Source organism: Coregonus clupeaformis, chromosome 28 (assembly GCF_020615455.1).
Source record: "Coregonus clupeaformis isolate EN_2021a chromosome 28, ASM2061545v1, whole genome shotgun sequence".
NCBI classification, from domain to species: domain Eukaryota; kingdom Metazoa; phylum Chordata; class Actinopteri; order Salmoniformes; family Salmonidae; genus Coregonus; species Coregonus clupeaformis.
Window position 1 is genome coordinate 34,669,947 of NC_059219.1, and position 17,318 is coordinate 34,687,264.

At 41.1% G+C, this 17,318-nt stretch overlaps 1 protein-coding gene across 4 annotated transcripts; it reads left to right on the plus strand.

Annotated features, from left to right (window-relative positions):
- The first annotated feature begins 6,630 nt into the window (after positions 1–6,630).
- Positions 6,631–16,909, plus strand: LOC121543723 (calumenin-A). 4 transcript variants are annotated; one of them, XM_041853868.1, is made up of 7 exons: positions 6,631–6,736; positions 7,584–7,805; positions 12,177–12,370; positions 12,575–12,741; positions 12,849–12,909; positions 15,300–15,499; positions 15,628–16,909. In XM_041853868.1, the coding sequence occupies exons 2-7, from the start codon at positions 7,585–7,587 to the stop codon at positions 15,730–15,732; spliced, it is 948 nt and encodes a 315-aa protein (XP_041709802.1). In that variant the 5' UTR covers positions 6,631–6,736; position 7,584; the 3' UTR covers positions 15,733–16,909. The 4 variants fall into 4 exon arrangements, with proteins under 4 accessions (XP_041709802.1, XP_041709803.1, XP_041709804.1 ...); XM_041853869.1 differs by having other exon boundaries at positions 12,177–12,358; XM_041853870.1 differs by having other exon boundaries at positions 6,636–6,740.
- Positions 16,910–17,318: the final 409 nt, after the last annotated feature.

Sequence of the window (17,318 nt, forward strand, 5' to 3'; positions counted from 1 at the left end):
TATATACATTTATAAAAATGTGTTATGGTTTCAATAGTCTAAAAGTTTCCTCTCTATTTTGTCAGTTTTCCCTCATCTATTACTGATAAGAGAACAAATTCTATGGAGAGCGCTTTCAGGGGATTTGCTTTACCAGCATGTAAGTCTTGGTGGGGCAGAAAAATTATAATATGGGGGATGCATGCCAGCAAAGCCACTACACTACTCAACACAACACTAAACAATACATTAATTGCACTATAACGGTGACAAATGGTTCCCACAAACTGTTAGGGCCAACATCAGGGTTCTTCAATTCCGGTCCTGGAGGGCCGAAACACTTCTGTTTTTTATTTCGACCTGGTAGTTAATTGCACTCACCTGGTGTCCCAGGTCTGAATTAGCCCCTGATTAGAAGGAGAGGATGAAAAACAGAGGTGTTTCGGCCCTCCAGGACCGGAATTGAAGAACCCTGGCCTACATAAAGCTGTCCCAACAGCAGAGCTTTCTTTTCAGCACCATGGAGTGAATCCTTACCTCTGCTACACCTGGCTATCAGCGGAGCCTTGTCTGGCAGCAAAACAGTTAATTCAGCCTAATTTACTGCCTTTAACAAAAACATAGCTGATATGGCAGACTTTCTTAAACAAATGTGGTTTCTACTGACAATTGAGATGTACAAACTATGGCATAAGGGGACGACGAGCGGATAAGAGGCAATCAGTAATTTTGTTTAAGACATTAATGAGCGAGCTAGGATGGACGTAGTCAATGTAACTATTTGTTCAGCACTTTTGAAATGTACAGCGACAAAATTCAGAACATGGGCCGTTCTTACAGTATTCTCCGTGTACACAAAGTCTAAACCGTAAGATAAATAAAGGGGGCATATAAGCAGACAATGAAATCTCTTACAATATTCGATGATTACATTTCTCTAAAACAGGCCTTAGGCTACATGTTCACCACCAAGTCAGAACAGTAGGCTAAGTTATGAGGGGGAAAGGGAACAAATTATTAGGGTGAGGCACATGGGCTACTAACAGCTTACTACACAACATACACTTAGTATTACTTTCTTAGCTACAGTATACATATCTCCCTGGCATATTACATCATTTATGCAGCGGCATGCAATACATTTTTGGACTCACCTTGTTGTGCTGTGCTCACTTGAACAGGAAGGTGGCGCGGCGGTCCTTGTGGGCATATTTTGTCATCAAACTTTATCATAAACATCTGTCATTCTCTGGATTTATGGTGCTTTCAAGACAACTGGGAACTCTGAAAAAAACACGGTTGAATCATGACGTCAGTGATCTTCAGGTCAGAGCTCTAGAAAGAGGCCCGAGTTCCCAACTTGGAATTCAGCGTTGGATCACTGTTCAAAACATATTTTCCCAGTCGGAGCTCGTTCCCAGTTGTCATGAACTCACTGAAGTCTGACATTTCCCAGTTCTGAGTTTCCGGTTGTTTTGAACGCGGCAGAAGTCATGCTGGATTGACAGCATGGCCAATGTATTCAACCTTTTCTAACCCATGGTGTTGAAAAATACCCTTAAACCCAGACTTGGACCACACACCCACTCCACTGAATAGCTAGCCACTGATTCCTTCCAAACCACTAATTGTCAACGTGATTCGTGATGACATGGTCCTCTGTAGCTCAATTGGTAGAGCATGGCGCTTGAAACGCCAGGGTAGTGGGTTCGATCCCCGGGACGTAAAAAGGTATGCACACATGACTGTAAGTCGCTTTGGATAAAAGCGTCTGCTAAATGGCATATTACTATTATATTATGATGACTGCTTGCTAGCTAAGATTTTGAAAGTATGATGTTGACATGATCAGTCCAATCAAAGTGACGGTAGATATAACGTGATTTGACGTCATTTTATCTGTGGCCAATGACCTTGAGCCTTCTTGGATGGGCACTTCTAATGCAACTCTATGGCAGCACCCTAGGGGCTTGAATATTCGAGCTCTCCCCATAGATTTTGTGGTGATGTAGTGTCCCCATAAGTGACAGAACACTGAGGCAATCACGGCACAACTAGAGAACATTACCAACCCCTACACTCCGTATTTTCCACTGGCTGCCCCTCCACCACAGAACGCACTGAGATAGGCTGAAACACCTGCATTTTGGAGCTGCCTTACTCAAGAAAGCAAAAAAGAGACCATGTTTATATGTAGCTTTATTAACTCAAAGATTTAAAAAATATATATTGTTTGCAAACTGATGTGTGACACGTATTAATGCCAAAATAAAATGCAAAACAGGCACACAAAATATATACTGTATATACATATACAGTGGGGAAAAAAAGTATTTAGTCAGCCACCAATTGTGCAAGTTCTCCCACTTAAAAAGATGAGAGAGGCTTGTAATTTTCATCATAGGTACACGTCAACTATGACAGACAAAATGAGAAAAAAAAATCCAGAAAATCACATTGTAGGATTTTTAATGAATTTATTTGCAAATTATGGAGGAAAATAAGTATTTGGTCAATAACAAAAGTTTCTCAATACTTTGTTATATACCCTTTGTTGGCAATGACACAGGTCAAACGTTTTCTGTAAGTCTTCACAAGGTTTTCACACACTGTTGCTGGTATTTTGGCCCATTCCTCCATGCAGATCTCCTCTAGAGCAGTGATGTTTTTGGGCTGTCGCTGGGCAACACAGACTTTCAACTCCCTCCAAAGATTTTCTATGGGGTTGAGATCTGGAGACTGGCTAGGCCACTCCAGGGCCTTGAAATGCTTCTTACGAAGCCACTCCTTCGTTGCCCGGGCGGTGTGTTTGGGATCATTGTCATGCTGAAAGACCCAGCCACGTTTCATCTTCAATGCTCTTGCTGATGGAAGGAGGTTTTCACTCAAAATCTCACGATACATGGCCCCATTCATTCTTTCCTTTACACGGATCAGTCGTCCTGGTCGCTTTGCAGAAAAACAGCCCCAAAGCATGATGTTTCCACCCCCATGCTTCACAGTAGGTATGGTGTTCTTTGGATGCAACTCAGCATTCTTTGTCCTCCAAACACGACGAGTTGAGTTTTTACCAAAAAGTTATGTTTTGGTTTCATCTGACCATATGACATTCTCCCAATCCTCTTCTGGATCATCCAAATGCACTCTAGTAAACTTCAGACGGGCCTGGACATGTACTGGCTTAAGCAGGGGGACACGTCTGGCACTGCAGGATTTGAGTCCCTGGCGGCGTAGTGTGTTACTGATGGTAGGCTTTGTTACATTGGTCCCAGCTCTCTGCAGGTTATTCACTAGGTCCCCCCGTGTGGTTCTGGGATTTTTGCTCACCGTTCTTGTGATCATTTTGACCCCACGGGGTGAGATCTAGCATGGAGCCCCAGATCGAGGGAGATTATCAGTGGTCTTGTATGTCTTCCATTTCCTAATAATTGCTCCCACAGTTGATTTCTTCAAACCAAGCTGCTTACCTATTGCAGATTCAGTCTTCCCAGCCTGGTGCAGGTCTACAATTTTGTTTCTGGTGTCCTTTGACAGCTCTTTGGTCTTGGCCATAGTGGAGTTTGGAGTGTGACTGTTTGAGGTTGTGGACAGGTGTCTTTTATACTGATAACAAGTTCAAACAGGTGCCATTAATACAGGTAACGAGTGGAGGACAGAGGAGCCTCTTAAAGAAGAAGTTACAGGTCTGTGAGAGCCAGAAATCTTGCTTGTCTGTAGGTGACCAAATACTTATTTTCCACCATAATTTGCAAATAAATTCATTAAAAATCCTACAATGTGATTTTCTGGAGAAGAAAAATCTCAATTTGTCTGTCATAGTTGACGTGTACCTATGATGAAAATTACAGGCCTCTCTCATCTTTTTAAGTGGGAGAACTTGCACAATTGGTGGCTGACTAAATACTTTTTTTCCCCACTGTACACTACCAGTCAAAAGTTTGGACACACCTACTCATTCAAGGGTTTTTCTTTATTTTTACTATTTTCTACATTGTAGAAATAATAGTAGTGAAGATATCAAAACTATGAAATAACACATATGGAATCATGTAGTAACCAAAAAAGTGTTAAACAAATCAAAACACCCTTTGCCTTGATGACAGCTTTGCACACTCTTGGCATTCTCTCAACCAGCTTCACCTGGAATGCTTTTCCAACAGTCTTGAAGGAGTTCCCACATATGCTGAGCACTTGTTGGCTGCTTTTCCTTCACTCTGCGGTCCAACTCATCCCAAACCATCTCAATTGGGTTGAGGTCGAGTGATTGTGGAGGCCAGGTCATCTGATGCAGCACTCCATCACTCTCCTTCTTGGTAAAATAGCCCTTACACAGCCTGAAGGTGTGTTGGGTCATTGTCCTGTTGAAAAACAAATGATAGTCCCACTAAGCGCAAACCAGATGGGATGGCGTATCGCTGCAGAATGCTGTGGTAGCCATGCTGGTTAAGTGTGCCATGAATTCTTAATAAATCACAGACAGTGTCACCAGCAAAGCACCCCCACACTATCACACCTCCTCCTCCATGCTTCACGGTGGGAACCACACATAGGAGATCATCCGTTCACCTACTCTGTGTCTCACAAAGACACGGCGGTTGGAACCAAAAATCTCAAATTTGGACACATCAGACCAAAGGACAGATTTCCACCGGTCTAATGTCCATTGCTTGTGTTTCTCGGCCCAACCAAGTCTCTTCTTCTTATTGGTGTCCTTTAGTAGTGGTTTCTTTGCAGCAATTTGACCATGAAGACCTGATTCCCACAGTCTCCTCTGAACAGTTGATGTTGAGATGTGTCTGTTACTTGAACTCTGTGAAGCATTTATTTGGGCTGCAATTTCTGAGGCTGGTAACTCTAATGAACTTATCCTCTGCAGCAGAGGTAACTCATAAGAGCCAGTTTCATCATAGCGCTTGATGGTTTTTGCGACTGCACTTGAAGAAACTTTAAAAGTTCTTGAAATGTTCTGTATTGACTGACCTTCATGTCTTAAAGTAATGATAGACTGTTGTTTCTCTTTGCTTATTTGAGCTGTTCTTGCCATAATATGGACTTGGTCTTTTACCAAATAGGGCTGTCTTCTGTATACCACCCCTACCTTGTCACAACACAACTGATTGGCTCAAACACATTAAGAAGGAAATCAATTCCACAAATTAACTTTTAAGAAGGCACACCTGTTAATTGAAATGCATTCCAGGTGACTACCTCATGAAGCTGGTTGAGAGAATGCCAAGAGTGTGCAAAGCTGTCATCAAGGCAAAGGGTTGCTACTTGAAGAATCTCAAATATAACATATATTTTGATTTGTTTAACACTTTTCTGATTACTACATGATTCCATATGTGTTATTTCATAGTTGTGATGTCTTCACTATTATTCTACAATGTAGAAAATAGTAAAAAATAAAATAAAGAAAAACCCTTGAATGAGTAGGTGTGTACAAACAAAGGGCTCAAAACAGGTGGGGCCAGGAAAATAACCTCTTTCTCAATGTCAACAAAATGAAGGAGCTGATCATGGACTACAGGAAACAGCAGAGAGAGCACGCCCCCATCCACATTGAAGGGAGCCGCAGTGGAGATGGTCAAAATCTTCAAGTTCCTCTGCGTGCACATCACTGAGGACCTGAAATGGTCCCTTCACACCGACAGCTTGGTGAAGAATGCGCAGCAACAGCACCTCTTCAACTTCAGGAGGCTGAAGAAATTTGGCTTGGCCCCTAAGACCCTCATGAACTTATACAGATGCACCATCGCGAGCAGCCTGTTCCCCCCTCTAACAGAAGATGGAGACAGTACAGGGGCATCAAAGCTGGAACCGAGAAACTGATAAACAGCTTCTATCTTCAGGCCATACTGAACAAAAATATAAACGCAACATGCAACAATTTCAAAGATTTTACTGAGTTACAGTTCATATAAGGAAATCAGTCAATTGAAATTAATTCATTAGGCCCTAATCTATGGATTTCACATGACTGGCAGTACAGATACCTTTAAAAAATAGAAAGTAGGGGCCTGGATAACAATTCATGTTAGGGCGAAATCTAATCCCACAAAAGTTAAATCTCAAATGTTAAACAAGATTTATTATACTGTAAATTAATGTATTTATTTACCCTCTACCATACCCATCTCCCCATAAATGTAAAACTTGATCAGCTGCATACATTTAGGTCTTGTCCAAGACACTGAAGCCAGCTAGTTAAAGCTGTCAGGTCCACTCAAGACAGATGACTGATAGATAGACTGAAACACAGTATGGAGAGAATACCTTTTTTGTACTTTATATGTTTTTCTATCTTATACAATGTCCACCAGCAACTGCAAAACATGTTCGTGTAAACTTCAGTGGATGATGACAGCGCTAGAAAGATTTACTCAAATTTGGAGACGTGGCAATTAGTAGCCAATCAGGTGCCCAGGATGCGGTTTCGGGCAAACGGACCACAGCGAAGATTTTACCCAATGTAATTACATACTCTAAAACACGATTGGTTCAAACGCTACAAACTTTTCGTGTAAGCCAATCAAACGTGAATGCGATGAATAAACGTTTTATTATGGAATATGAGGTCATCGGCCAAACGTGCCTTTTTGCTGAAGTGGACCAATCAAAGCTCGTGAAGGCTCATATCTGTAATGTCATTGGATCTCCTTTTAGAAGGAAAGGGTCAATACTTGGGTGTGTTCATTAAGCTGTTGGCTTGTGAAACAGACATACTGTACATATTGTGTCTGGAATCATCAGCCAGGTAGGTAGGTAATACAATGATATTACTTCTCTTACAAGCTAATATTGATGCGTTGATTGTGTTACTTTGTATGATCAGCTAACCCTAAATGGTAGGATATGCCATTCAGGCGCATTCCAATAGTCTGACAAGAGAGCTAGCGGCTAGCAGGCGATCTTGTTATGATGAAGAAGAGACTGAAGACAAAATATTTTACATTACTGTCAACAACTGATTTCTGTTTTATTGTTCCACATTTGGTAATGTAGCGAAATGTGACATTTTACATAAACATTGTAGTCCGTGTGTGAATGGTGTATACGTTGATACATTGTAAGTTAACAAGCTGTGCCTTTATTTGTGTTCAGACAGCCAAACGCTACATTCTTTCCACTTTACCGTTATAGTGAGCAATTTTGTTATTGCGTTCCCCTTATCTGCGTTCAAGTACTGTTAACTATTTAAACATCTCAATGTTACAAATACCACATCATGACATCATGAATGCAATGCCATGCAGACATGTATTTGGCTTTCCTGCCTGACTCATCTGTCCTATCCTGTCTACAGGACTATCTATTTTCTTCCGTTTTAAATGTCCCATCACAAGTCTATGCTGACATGCTGCCAGCAGCAGCAGTTTAATAAACAACCAACAGTTGAACATGTGAAACAAGTCCTGTAACAACTTAATGTCAAAGAGCCCGTCAGAAATGTTTACATTCTGTAAGACTTGGAACAGCCCTAATGAGCAGCAAATACAGATGCTGCCTGTGAGCTATTCACAGGCTTTGATGTTAACACACTGGAGGAGGTGTCTTTAATCTTTCTCTCTCTCTCTCTCTCTCTCTCTCTCTGTCTCTCATAGGATGGAAATCAGGCCGTTGCTCATGTGCTTTGCCCTCTGCGTGGTCTATGCCACCAGTAAACCCACCGAGAAAAAGGAACGCATTCACCACGATGCACCTCTCAGCAGCCGCGAGCACGACGATGCTCAGGGCTTCGACTACGACCACGATGCCTTCCTGGGACAAAAGGAGGCCAAGTCTTTTGACGACCTCAGCCCAGAGGAGAGCAAGCGCAGGCTAGGGTGAGTAGGCTCAAGTCTCTGTCCGGCTGCGTCTCAATAGTCCAATGTGGCCACCTTTCCTCGGCTAGGCTGTGTATCAATAGTATCAAGTTGAGGGTAGGGCTGTGACGGTAATTGAATGACCGTGTAACTGACGATTATGGATGAAGAGCATCATGAAAATAAAACAGTCAAAACCGTTTAAACATTCATTTTAGGATTTACATTTTTTAAATTAACATTATTTTCATGTAGATAAAACTTACTTAATAGCGGGAGTGTTTACTAATGATTATAAGCAAATGTTTTGTTAACTTAGTTTGTCTATTAAACTTTCTACATCTTCTCCTCTTTACAACTTTCCTTTGATGCTTGAGCAGCTAATTGCTTGATGAGCGGGATGTAGAGTGCTATAGGCTATGGCACGTCATTAAAAAAATTGTTTGATGTGTTGACTTTTCATTGCTTGCTAGTAAATAAAGACAATTCGCCAAGCCTTTCCAACCTGGCATGGTATAATTTGATACAGAATATTTTCTTAAGTTATAGACTAATCAACGCTGATCAGGCCCGATTCTGGCCGATATGCTGCCCTAAACGAGACCAAAGAAATTGCCGTCCTCCTATCCCAACAAAGTAGAATAGTAGCCTAGGCCTATACCATCATTTCTGCGCTCCATGTGAGCAATGAGCATGTGTCTGGTTTCTCTGACCTATTAATGTTGACGGAGAGCGTGCGCCTGAACACGCATAGAAGTACCTGGCCTGCTTCTCGCAAATGTCAAAAGTAGGGAAGTGCCCAGCTGGGCTTCTAAGTCATATTTTCTTCACCTCACACAGTAAGACAACGAAGTCCATTATAATAGTTCCTCACAGTATTTGAAAAATCTTTCTAACACTCTCCCCCTCGATAATCAACGTCGCTGATAAATAGGCTATGGACATGTTGCGTGTATTTGTTTCTATGTTAATGATGGTCGTTTTCATCTTCATTCTATAGCATAGCTGTCCCTTCATACTTTCATTGTCAATTAATTACACTACCGGTCAAAAGTTTTAGAACACCTACTCATTCAAGGGTTTTTCCTCATTTTTACTATTTTCTACATTGTAGAATAATAGTGAAGACATCAAAACTATGAAATACCAAATATGGAATCATGTAGTAACCAAAAAAGTGTTAAACAAATCAAAATAGATTTTATATTTGAGATTCTTCAAATAGCCACCGTTTGCCTTGATGACAGCTTTGCACACTCTTGGCATTCTCTCAACCAGCTTCATGAGGTAGTCACATGGAATGCATTTTAATTAACAGGTGTGCCTTCTTAAAAGTTAATGTGTGTGGAATTGATTTCCTTCTTAATGCATTTGAGCCAATCAGTTGTGTTGTGACAAGGTAGGGGGGTATACAGAAGATAGCCCTATTTGGTAAAAGACCAGGTCCATATTATGGCAAGAACAGCTCAAATAGGCAAAGAGAAACGACAGTCCATCATTACTTTAAGACATGAAGGTCAGTCAATACGGAACATTTCAAGAACTTTGAAAGTTTCTTCAAGTGCAGTCGCAAAAACCATCAAGCATTATGATGAAACTGGCTCTCATGAGGACCGCCACAGGAATGGAAGACCCAGAGTTACCTCTGCTGCAGATGATAAGTTCATTAGAGTTACCAGCCACAGAAATTGCAGCCCAAATAAATGCTTCACAGAGTTCAAGTAACAGACACATCTCAACATCAACTGTTCAGAGGAGACTGCATGAATCAGGTCTTCATGATCAAATTGCTGCAAAGAAACCACTACTAAAGGACACCAATAAGAAGAAGAGACTTGCTTGGGCCAAGAAACACGAGCAATGGACATTAGACCGGTGGAAATCTGTCCTTTGGTCTGATGTGTCCAAATTTGAGATTTTTGGTTCCAACCACTATGTCTTTGTGAGACGCAGTGTAGGTGAACGGATGATCTCCTCATGTGTGGTTCCCACCGTGAAGCATGGAGGAGGAGGTGTGATAGTGTGGGGGTGCTTTGCTGGTGACACTGTCTGTGATTTATTTAGAATTCAAGGCACACTTAACCAGCATGGCTACCACAGCATTCTGCAGCGATACGCCATCCCATCTGGTTTGCGCTTAGTGGGACTATCATTTGTTTTTCAACAGGACAATGACCCAACAAACCTCCAGGCTGTGTAAGGGCTATTTTACCAAGAAGGAGAGTGATGGAGTGTTGCATCAGATGACCTGGCCTCCACAATCCCCCGACCTCAACCCAATTGAGATAGTTTGGATGAGTCTGACCGCAGAGTGAAGGAAAAGCAGCCAATAAGTGCTCAGCGTATGTGGGAACTCCTTCAAGACTGTTGGAAAAGCATTTCAGGTGAAGCTGGTTGAGAGAATGCCAAGAGTGTAGAAAATAGTAAAAATAAAGAAAAACCCTTGAGTAGGTGTTCTAAAACATTTGACCGGTAGTGTATCTTATAGCCTACTCTCAGGAAAGCCTAAGATAGGCCTAGGTATTTTATTATGTTTTAGTGAAAGGATAAATATTTGCTCTTGTTTCTGACATACAGTACGCTGGTGGTTTTGATTGATGGGTGCTTTTATGGGTGTGTGCATGTGTGAGCTCGCTGATTCTCTCTATAGGCCTAAATGTCCATTATGAAAGTTTCCTAAAGTAACCTGTCTGGACTCCATCTCTTTAATAAGAATCAAATGCTCCTGTCTTGATTTAATCTAGTAAAATGCCTCTTTTCAGTAGCTTAGGCTACATTATTTCTCTCATTACGGCATCCTCTCGTTGAAGAAAATATGTCAATGCCACTGCCATCTAATGATCGCAGCAGCAGAGTTTGTGACGTTATGCAAATATTTTGGGAAAAGTGGGAGTTAGGTAGAATGGTTTTGTGCGTCGAATTAGTATATGCAGAAAAGCCAACAGACAAGGACAAGGTAGGCATTTATCTTTATTTTGGCTCCGTTAATGTTGTGTCAATACGAAAATGTGACAGATCCTCTCCAACCTGGCATTTCTTACGTTTTTTTAATTTTGTATTTTTTTGGGCCCTTTTGCTGTTACATGTACATTCTACACACATTTTATATACATGGCACTTTTTTTCTCACAGTAGTTACATAGCAAGAATAAAGTAATTTGATATACATTACATCTGGATAGATAGTACTTATACATTATACATCGTGTTCAGTCATAACTATTATAGAACACCCCTCAGCTACTCTCAGTCCATCCCACCTATCTCCGTAAACCACCCTCTTATGATTTCCATGTGCCATATACAGTGGGGGAAAAAAGTATTTAGTCAGCCACCAATTGTGCAAGTTCTCCCACTTAAAAAGATGAGAGAGGCCTGTAATTTTCATCATAGGTACACGTCAACTATGACAGACAAAATGAGGGAAAAAATCGTGCTTTGCTGCAGGAGGGACTGGTGCACTTCATAAAATAGATGGCATCATGAGAAAGGAAAATTATGTGGATATATTGAAGCAACATCTCAAGACATCAGTCAGGAAGTTATAGCTTGACCCCAAGCATACTTCCAAAGTTGTGGCAAAATGGCTTAAGGACAACAAAGTCAAGGTATTGGAGTGGCCATCACAAAGCCCTGACCTCAATCCTATAGAAATTTGTGGGCAGAACTGAAAAGGCATGTGCGAGCAAGGAGGCCTACAATCCTGACTCAGTTACACCAGGTCTGTCAGGAGGAATGGGCCAAAATTCACCCAACTTATTGTGGGAAGCTTGTGGAAGGCTACCCGGAACGTTTGACCCAAGTTAAACAATTTAAAGGCAACGCTACCAAATACTAATTGAGTGTATGTAAACTTCTGACCCACTGGGAATGTGATGAAAGAAATAAAAGCTGAAATAAATCATTCTCTCTACTATTATTCTGACATTTCACATTCTTAAAATAAAGTGGTGATCCTAACTGACCTAAGACAGGGAATTTTTACTAGGATTAAATGTCAGGAATTGTGAAAAACTGAGTTTAAATGTATTTGGCTAAGGTGTATGTAAACTTCCGACTTCAACTGTACCTGTATGATAACGTGGCAGAGTAATATACATATAAAAGTACTCATTGCAATGTCAAACTGTCACTCATACAAGGAAGTATGTCCTCTTTTCAGTAAAAGTTAATCAACTTATAGACTTGTTTGCCAGTAAATGGAGAGGAGGTAGAATTCCCCCTTTCCCATCATCAGATTAAACTAATAGGCTGTCACTTTCACATAGACTGTACTAGATATTGGTGTTGACTGTTATTACATTGGTATTATAGTAAATATAGTTTGACCTCTTTTGAATTTTTTTTTTTTTTAACAGTCTCGCTCTCTCGCTCTTCCCCTTTCTGAGACAGTGTGATTGTAGAGAAGATTGATGGTGACAGTGATGGTTTTGTCACTGAGGTGGAGCTGAAAGCTTGGATTAAGAAGGCTCAGAAGAAGTACGTCTATGAGAACGTGGACCGCCAATGGAAGGACTTTGATGTCAACAATGACGGCATGATCTCCTGGGAGGAATACAGGAACGTAACTTATGGTACCTATCTGGGTAAGAAGGGCATGACGTGAGCATGCATGAGCCCGGGAAATGCAATTGGTCCAAAACATAAATGTGTTTGTTCTGATTGGTTGGAAAGTTGCAGGGCCTTTAGTATTAGTTTCACTGATTGGTTGATTTACCGTATCAATTCAGGTCAGGGTGTATCATGTGGGATTAACTAGAGATCATAGCCGCTTCCCTTTGACCCCACAGATGACTCGGAACCAGATGACGGTTACAACTACCAGCACATGATGGCGAGGGACGAGAGGCGTTTCAAAATGGCCGACCAGAACAGAGACCAGATCGCCAACAAAGAGGAGTTCACCGCCTTCCTACACCCAGAGGAGTACGACCACATGAAGGACATAGTGGTGCTAGTATGTGTGTTTCATTCTCTGTGTTCATTAGATTAAGAGGTATTTGGAAAAAATGAAACACGGGACCTCTCTAACCATCCTCCTCTTTCTCCTTGTTTACCCCACAGGAAACCATGGAGGACATTGATAAGAATGGTGATGGTTTCATTGACCTGAGTGAATACATAGGTAAGGACTGAAGTGGACATACTCTGAGTATACAAAACATTATGAACACCTGCTCTTTCTGTGACATAGACTGACCAGGTGAATCCAGGTGAAAGCTATGATTTCTTAAATCAAATGAAATCAAATTGTGTTTGTCACATGCGCCGAATACAACTGGTGTAGACTTTACAGTGAAATGCTTGCTTACGAACCTTTCCCAACGATGCAAAGTTTTAAAAATGATAATAAATAAAAAAATTGTAACTAACACGAGGAATAAAATAAAATACACAATAGTGGAGCTATCAGATCAATGTGCAGAGGTACAAGGTACTTGAGGTACAGTGAGGGAAAAAAGTATTTGATCCCCTGCTGATTTTGTACGTTTGCCCACTGATAAAGAAATGATCAGTCTATAATTTTAATGGTAGGTTTATTTGAACAGTGAGAGACAGAATAACAACAACAAAATCCAGAAAAACACATGTAAAAAATGTTATAAATTGATTTGCATTTGAATGAGGGAAATAAGTATTTGACCCCCTCTCAATCAGAAAGATTTCTGGCTCCCAGGTGTCTTTTATACAGGTAACGAGCTGAGATTAGGAGCACACTCTTAAAGGGAGTGCTCCTAATCTCAGCTTGTTACCTGTATAAAAGACACCTGTCCACAGACGCAATCAATCAATCCGATTCCAAACTCTCTACCATGGCCAAGACCAAAGAGGTCTCCAAGGATATCAGGGACAAGATTGTAGACCTACACAAGGCTGGAATGGGCTACAAGACCATCGCCAAGCAGCTTGGTGAGAAGGTGACAACAGTTGGTGCGATTATTCGCAAATGGAAGAAACCCAAAAGAACTGTCAATCTCCCTCGGCCTGGGGCTCCATGCAAGATATCACCTCGTGGAGTTGCAATGATCATGAGAACGGTGAGGAATTAGCCCAGAACTACACGGGAGGATATTGTCAATGATCTCAAGGCAGCTGGGACCATAGTCACCAAGAAAACAATTGGTAACACACTACGCCGTGAAGGACTGAAATCCTGCAGCACCCGCAAGGTCCCCCTGCTCAAGAAAGCACATATACAGGCCCGTCTGAAGTTTGCCAATGAACATCTGAATGATTCAGAGGAGAACTGGGTGAAAGTGCTGTGGTCAGATGAGACCAAAATGGAGCTCTTTGGCATCAACTCAACTCGTGTTTGGAGGAGGAGGAATGCTGCCTATGACCCCAAGAACACCATCCCCACCGTCAAACATGGAGGTGGAAACATTATGCTTTGGGGGTGTTTTTCTGCAAAGGGGACAGGACAACTTCACCCCATCAAAGGGACGATGGACGGCGCCATGTACCGTCAAATCTTGAGTGAGAACCTCCTTCCCTCAGCCAGGGCATTGAAAATGGGTCATGGATGGGTATTCCAGCATGACAATCACCCAAAACACACGGCCAAGGCAACAAAGGAGTGGCTCAAGAAGAAGCACATTAAGGTCCTGGAGTGGCCTAGCCAGTCTCCAGACCTTAATCCCATAGAAAATCTGTGGAGGGAGCTGAAGGTTCGAGTTGCCAAACGTCAGCCTCAAAACCTTAATAACTTGGAGAAGATCTGCAAAGAGGAGTGGAACAAAATCCCTCCTGACATGTGTGCAAACCTGGTGGCCAACTACAAGAAACGTCTGACCTCTGTTATTGCCAACAAGGGTTTTGCCACCAAGCACTAAGTAATGTTTTGCAGAGGGGTCAAATACTTATTTCCCTCATTAAAATGCAAATCAATTTATAAAAAAATTTACATGCGTTTTTCTGGATTTTTTTGTTGTTATTCTGTCTCTCACTGTTCAAATAAACTTACCATTAAAATTATAGACTGATCATGTCTTTGTCAGTGGGCAAACGTACAAAATCAGCAGGGGATCAAATAGTTTTTTCCCTCACTGTAGGTATGTACATGAAGGCAGGGTAAAGTGACTAGGCCTTATTGATGTCACTTGTTAAATCCAGTTCAATCAGTGTAGATGAAGGGGAGGAGACAGGTTAAAGAAAGATTTTTAAGCCTTGAGACAATTAAGACATGGATTGTGTATGTGTGCCATTCAGAGGGTGAATGGGCAAGACAAAAGATTGATGTGCCTTTTGAATGGGGTATAGTAGTAGGTGCCAGGCGCACCGGTTTGTTTCAAGAACTGCCACGCTGTTTCCTGTGTGTATCAAGAATGGTCCACCACCCAAAGGACATCCAGCCAACTTGACACAACTGTGGGAAGCATTGCAGAAGGTGTTCCTAATGTTTGGGATACTCAGTGTATAGTCACTTTATTCTGAGGTCCCCATTCAATACATGTACAATATTGATGTTTCTACCTCCTCAGACACTCTTTCATCCCCCTCTCCTTTATTTCATAGGTGACATGTACAACCATGAAGATGAGATGGAGGAGCCAGACTGGGTTGCGACGGAGCGTGAGCAGTTCTCAGAGTTCCGGGACAAGAACAAAGACGGGAAGATGGATCGGGAGGAGACTATGGACTGGATCCTTCCTTCAGACTACGACCACGCAGAGGCCGAGGCCAAACACCTCGTCTACGAGTCTGACTCAAACAAGGTGAGACAATCTCTCTCTCTCTCTATTGGTTCTCATTCTATCTTTCTCCCCCTTTCTCTTTCCCTCACAATGTCTGTGTCTGTTTAAGCATTCAATTGACTAAATAGCCTTTTTGTTTTTGATTTCAGGATGGAAAGCTCAGCAAGGAAGAAATCCTGAACAAGTACGACCTGTTTGTAGGAAGTCAAGCAACTGACTTTGGCGAGGCGCTAGTACGGCATGATGAGTTTTAGATTATTTAGTCCTAGCTAGATAAAACAGTTTTAAACTTGATTTGATAAATGATAGAATTTATTTTGTACGAAACCTATTCATACACTACATTGTCTCCAATTAGTTTGTGGTTGATAGCACACAATAGTTGTGTGTGTTTATAGTTACTGACTTCCCATCCCAACACTTCATTTTGTTGTTCTGTTACATACATAGGTAGTTTAGATTGGTCATTATGTTTGAAATATGATGATATACTCACAAGCACTGAATATTCCTTTTGGAGTTGTAATAATTTATCATTTTTCCACCAAACCCTTCATATGTGGTAATTATTTTGTGTTTTTTACAGTCATGTTTTGAATGACACTGATTGTAGTGATAGCCCATAATTTCTTAGTATAGTTAGTAGATGAGAGATGCTACCCAACGTTAGCCTCATACATTTCCTTTTACCCAGTGTGTGCCTTCTCAGAGTAGTCTTTTGGGAGCTCAACCTATGAAGCTGACACTAAATATCAGTGGATCAGAGGGTCATGGGAACATGAGTCCACTACAGTGAAATCATCCCTCACCCTGCTCTGTTTCTCCATAAACACTCTGTTTGACCCCCTCTTCTTCAGATGTACTGTATTTGTCTATCATGACTAGGGCCGTTATTACAATGTTACTAAGTTCATCACTGCTTCTGTAGCCTTCTCTCCTGTCAATCACTGCCTCTCAATAGTCTACAGTGGCTTCCTCTCCTTCTCTTCTGTCAATCACTGCCTCTCAATAGTCTACAGTGGCTTCCTTGCCTTATCTCCTTGTCTTCATCTGCATTGATCTAGAAACAAATGATAGGTGAAAGAAATATGTTAGATGACCAATGCGAAACAAGAAAAGGAAACCATTTTGGACTATTGAGAAGCACAAGTGTGAGAACGCATCTGTTGTTCTATTGGTTAGAAATAAGAGCGGTTGTACTTCCTTCCTGTGGGGCATGCTGAACTGAAAGGTTGGTCCATTGCAGCGTTGTTACTGAATTATCCTTGCTCGAAATTAAATTAAGATTATATTGAAGTATTTACATACTTGGCAAGTGTTTATTTTATGGATTTATGCACAGAATGTATGGACATTCATATTTTGGATTAAATGCTGTACTTTCGATTCCACAGCCCATTTCTCAATAAAAAAACGAATTGAGTAAACTTATTTGTTGAAGTTTGAGCCTCAGTGCACATCTTCTTTTGAGAGTTTGTATGTGTAGTTGTGTTTGTGTTAATGATTTTGTTAAGATATCCAGTAAATAGTGAGTGTGGTTGAAATAAAACACTGTCCACCACTGTATTTTAAAAGTGCATCGTAATACAATATAAATCTTTATTTACCTTAGATATGTTACAATAAATCAACATGATCAAGGAGTAGATTCAATAAACCCTATTTGCCCTGAACTCACAATTTCAAAAAAGTGTTAGGGAACCTTAGATGGTTTATTGAATCCACCCCAAGACCCCCCCCCCATACCAGAGATACAAAAATAAAAGTGCTAAACTAATGTTTTTTCTTCATTTTTTTCATGCATTGCTATTTTTGGACTGCAGCTTTGGTAAGCTAATAT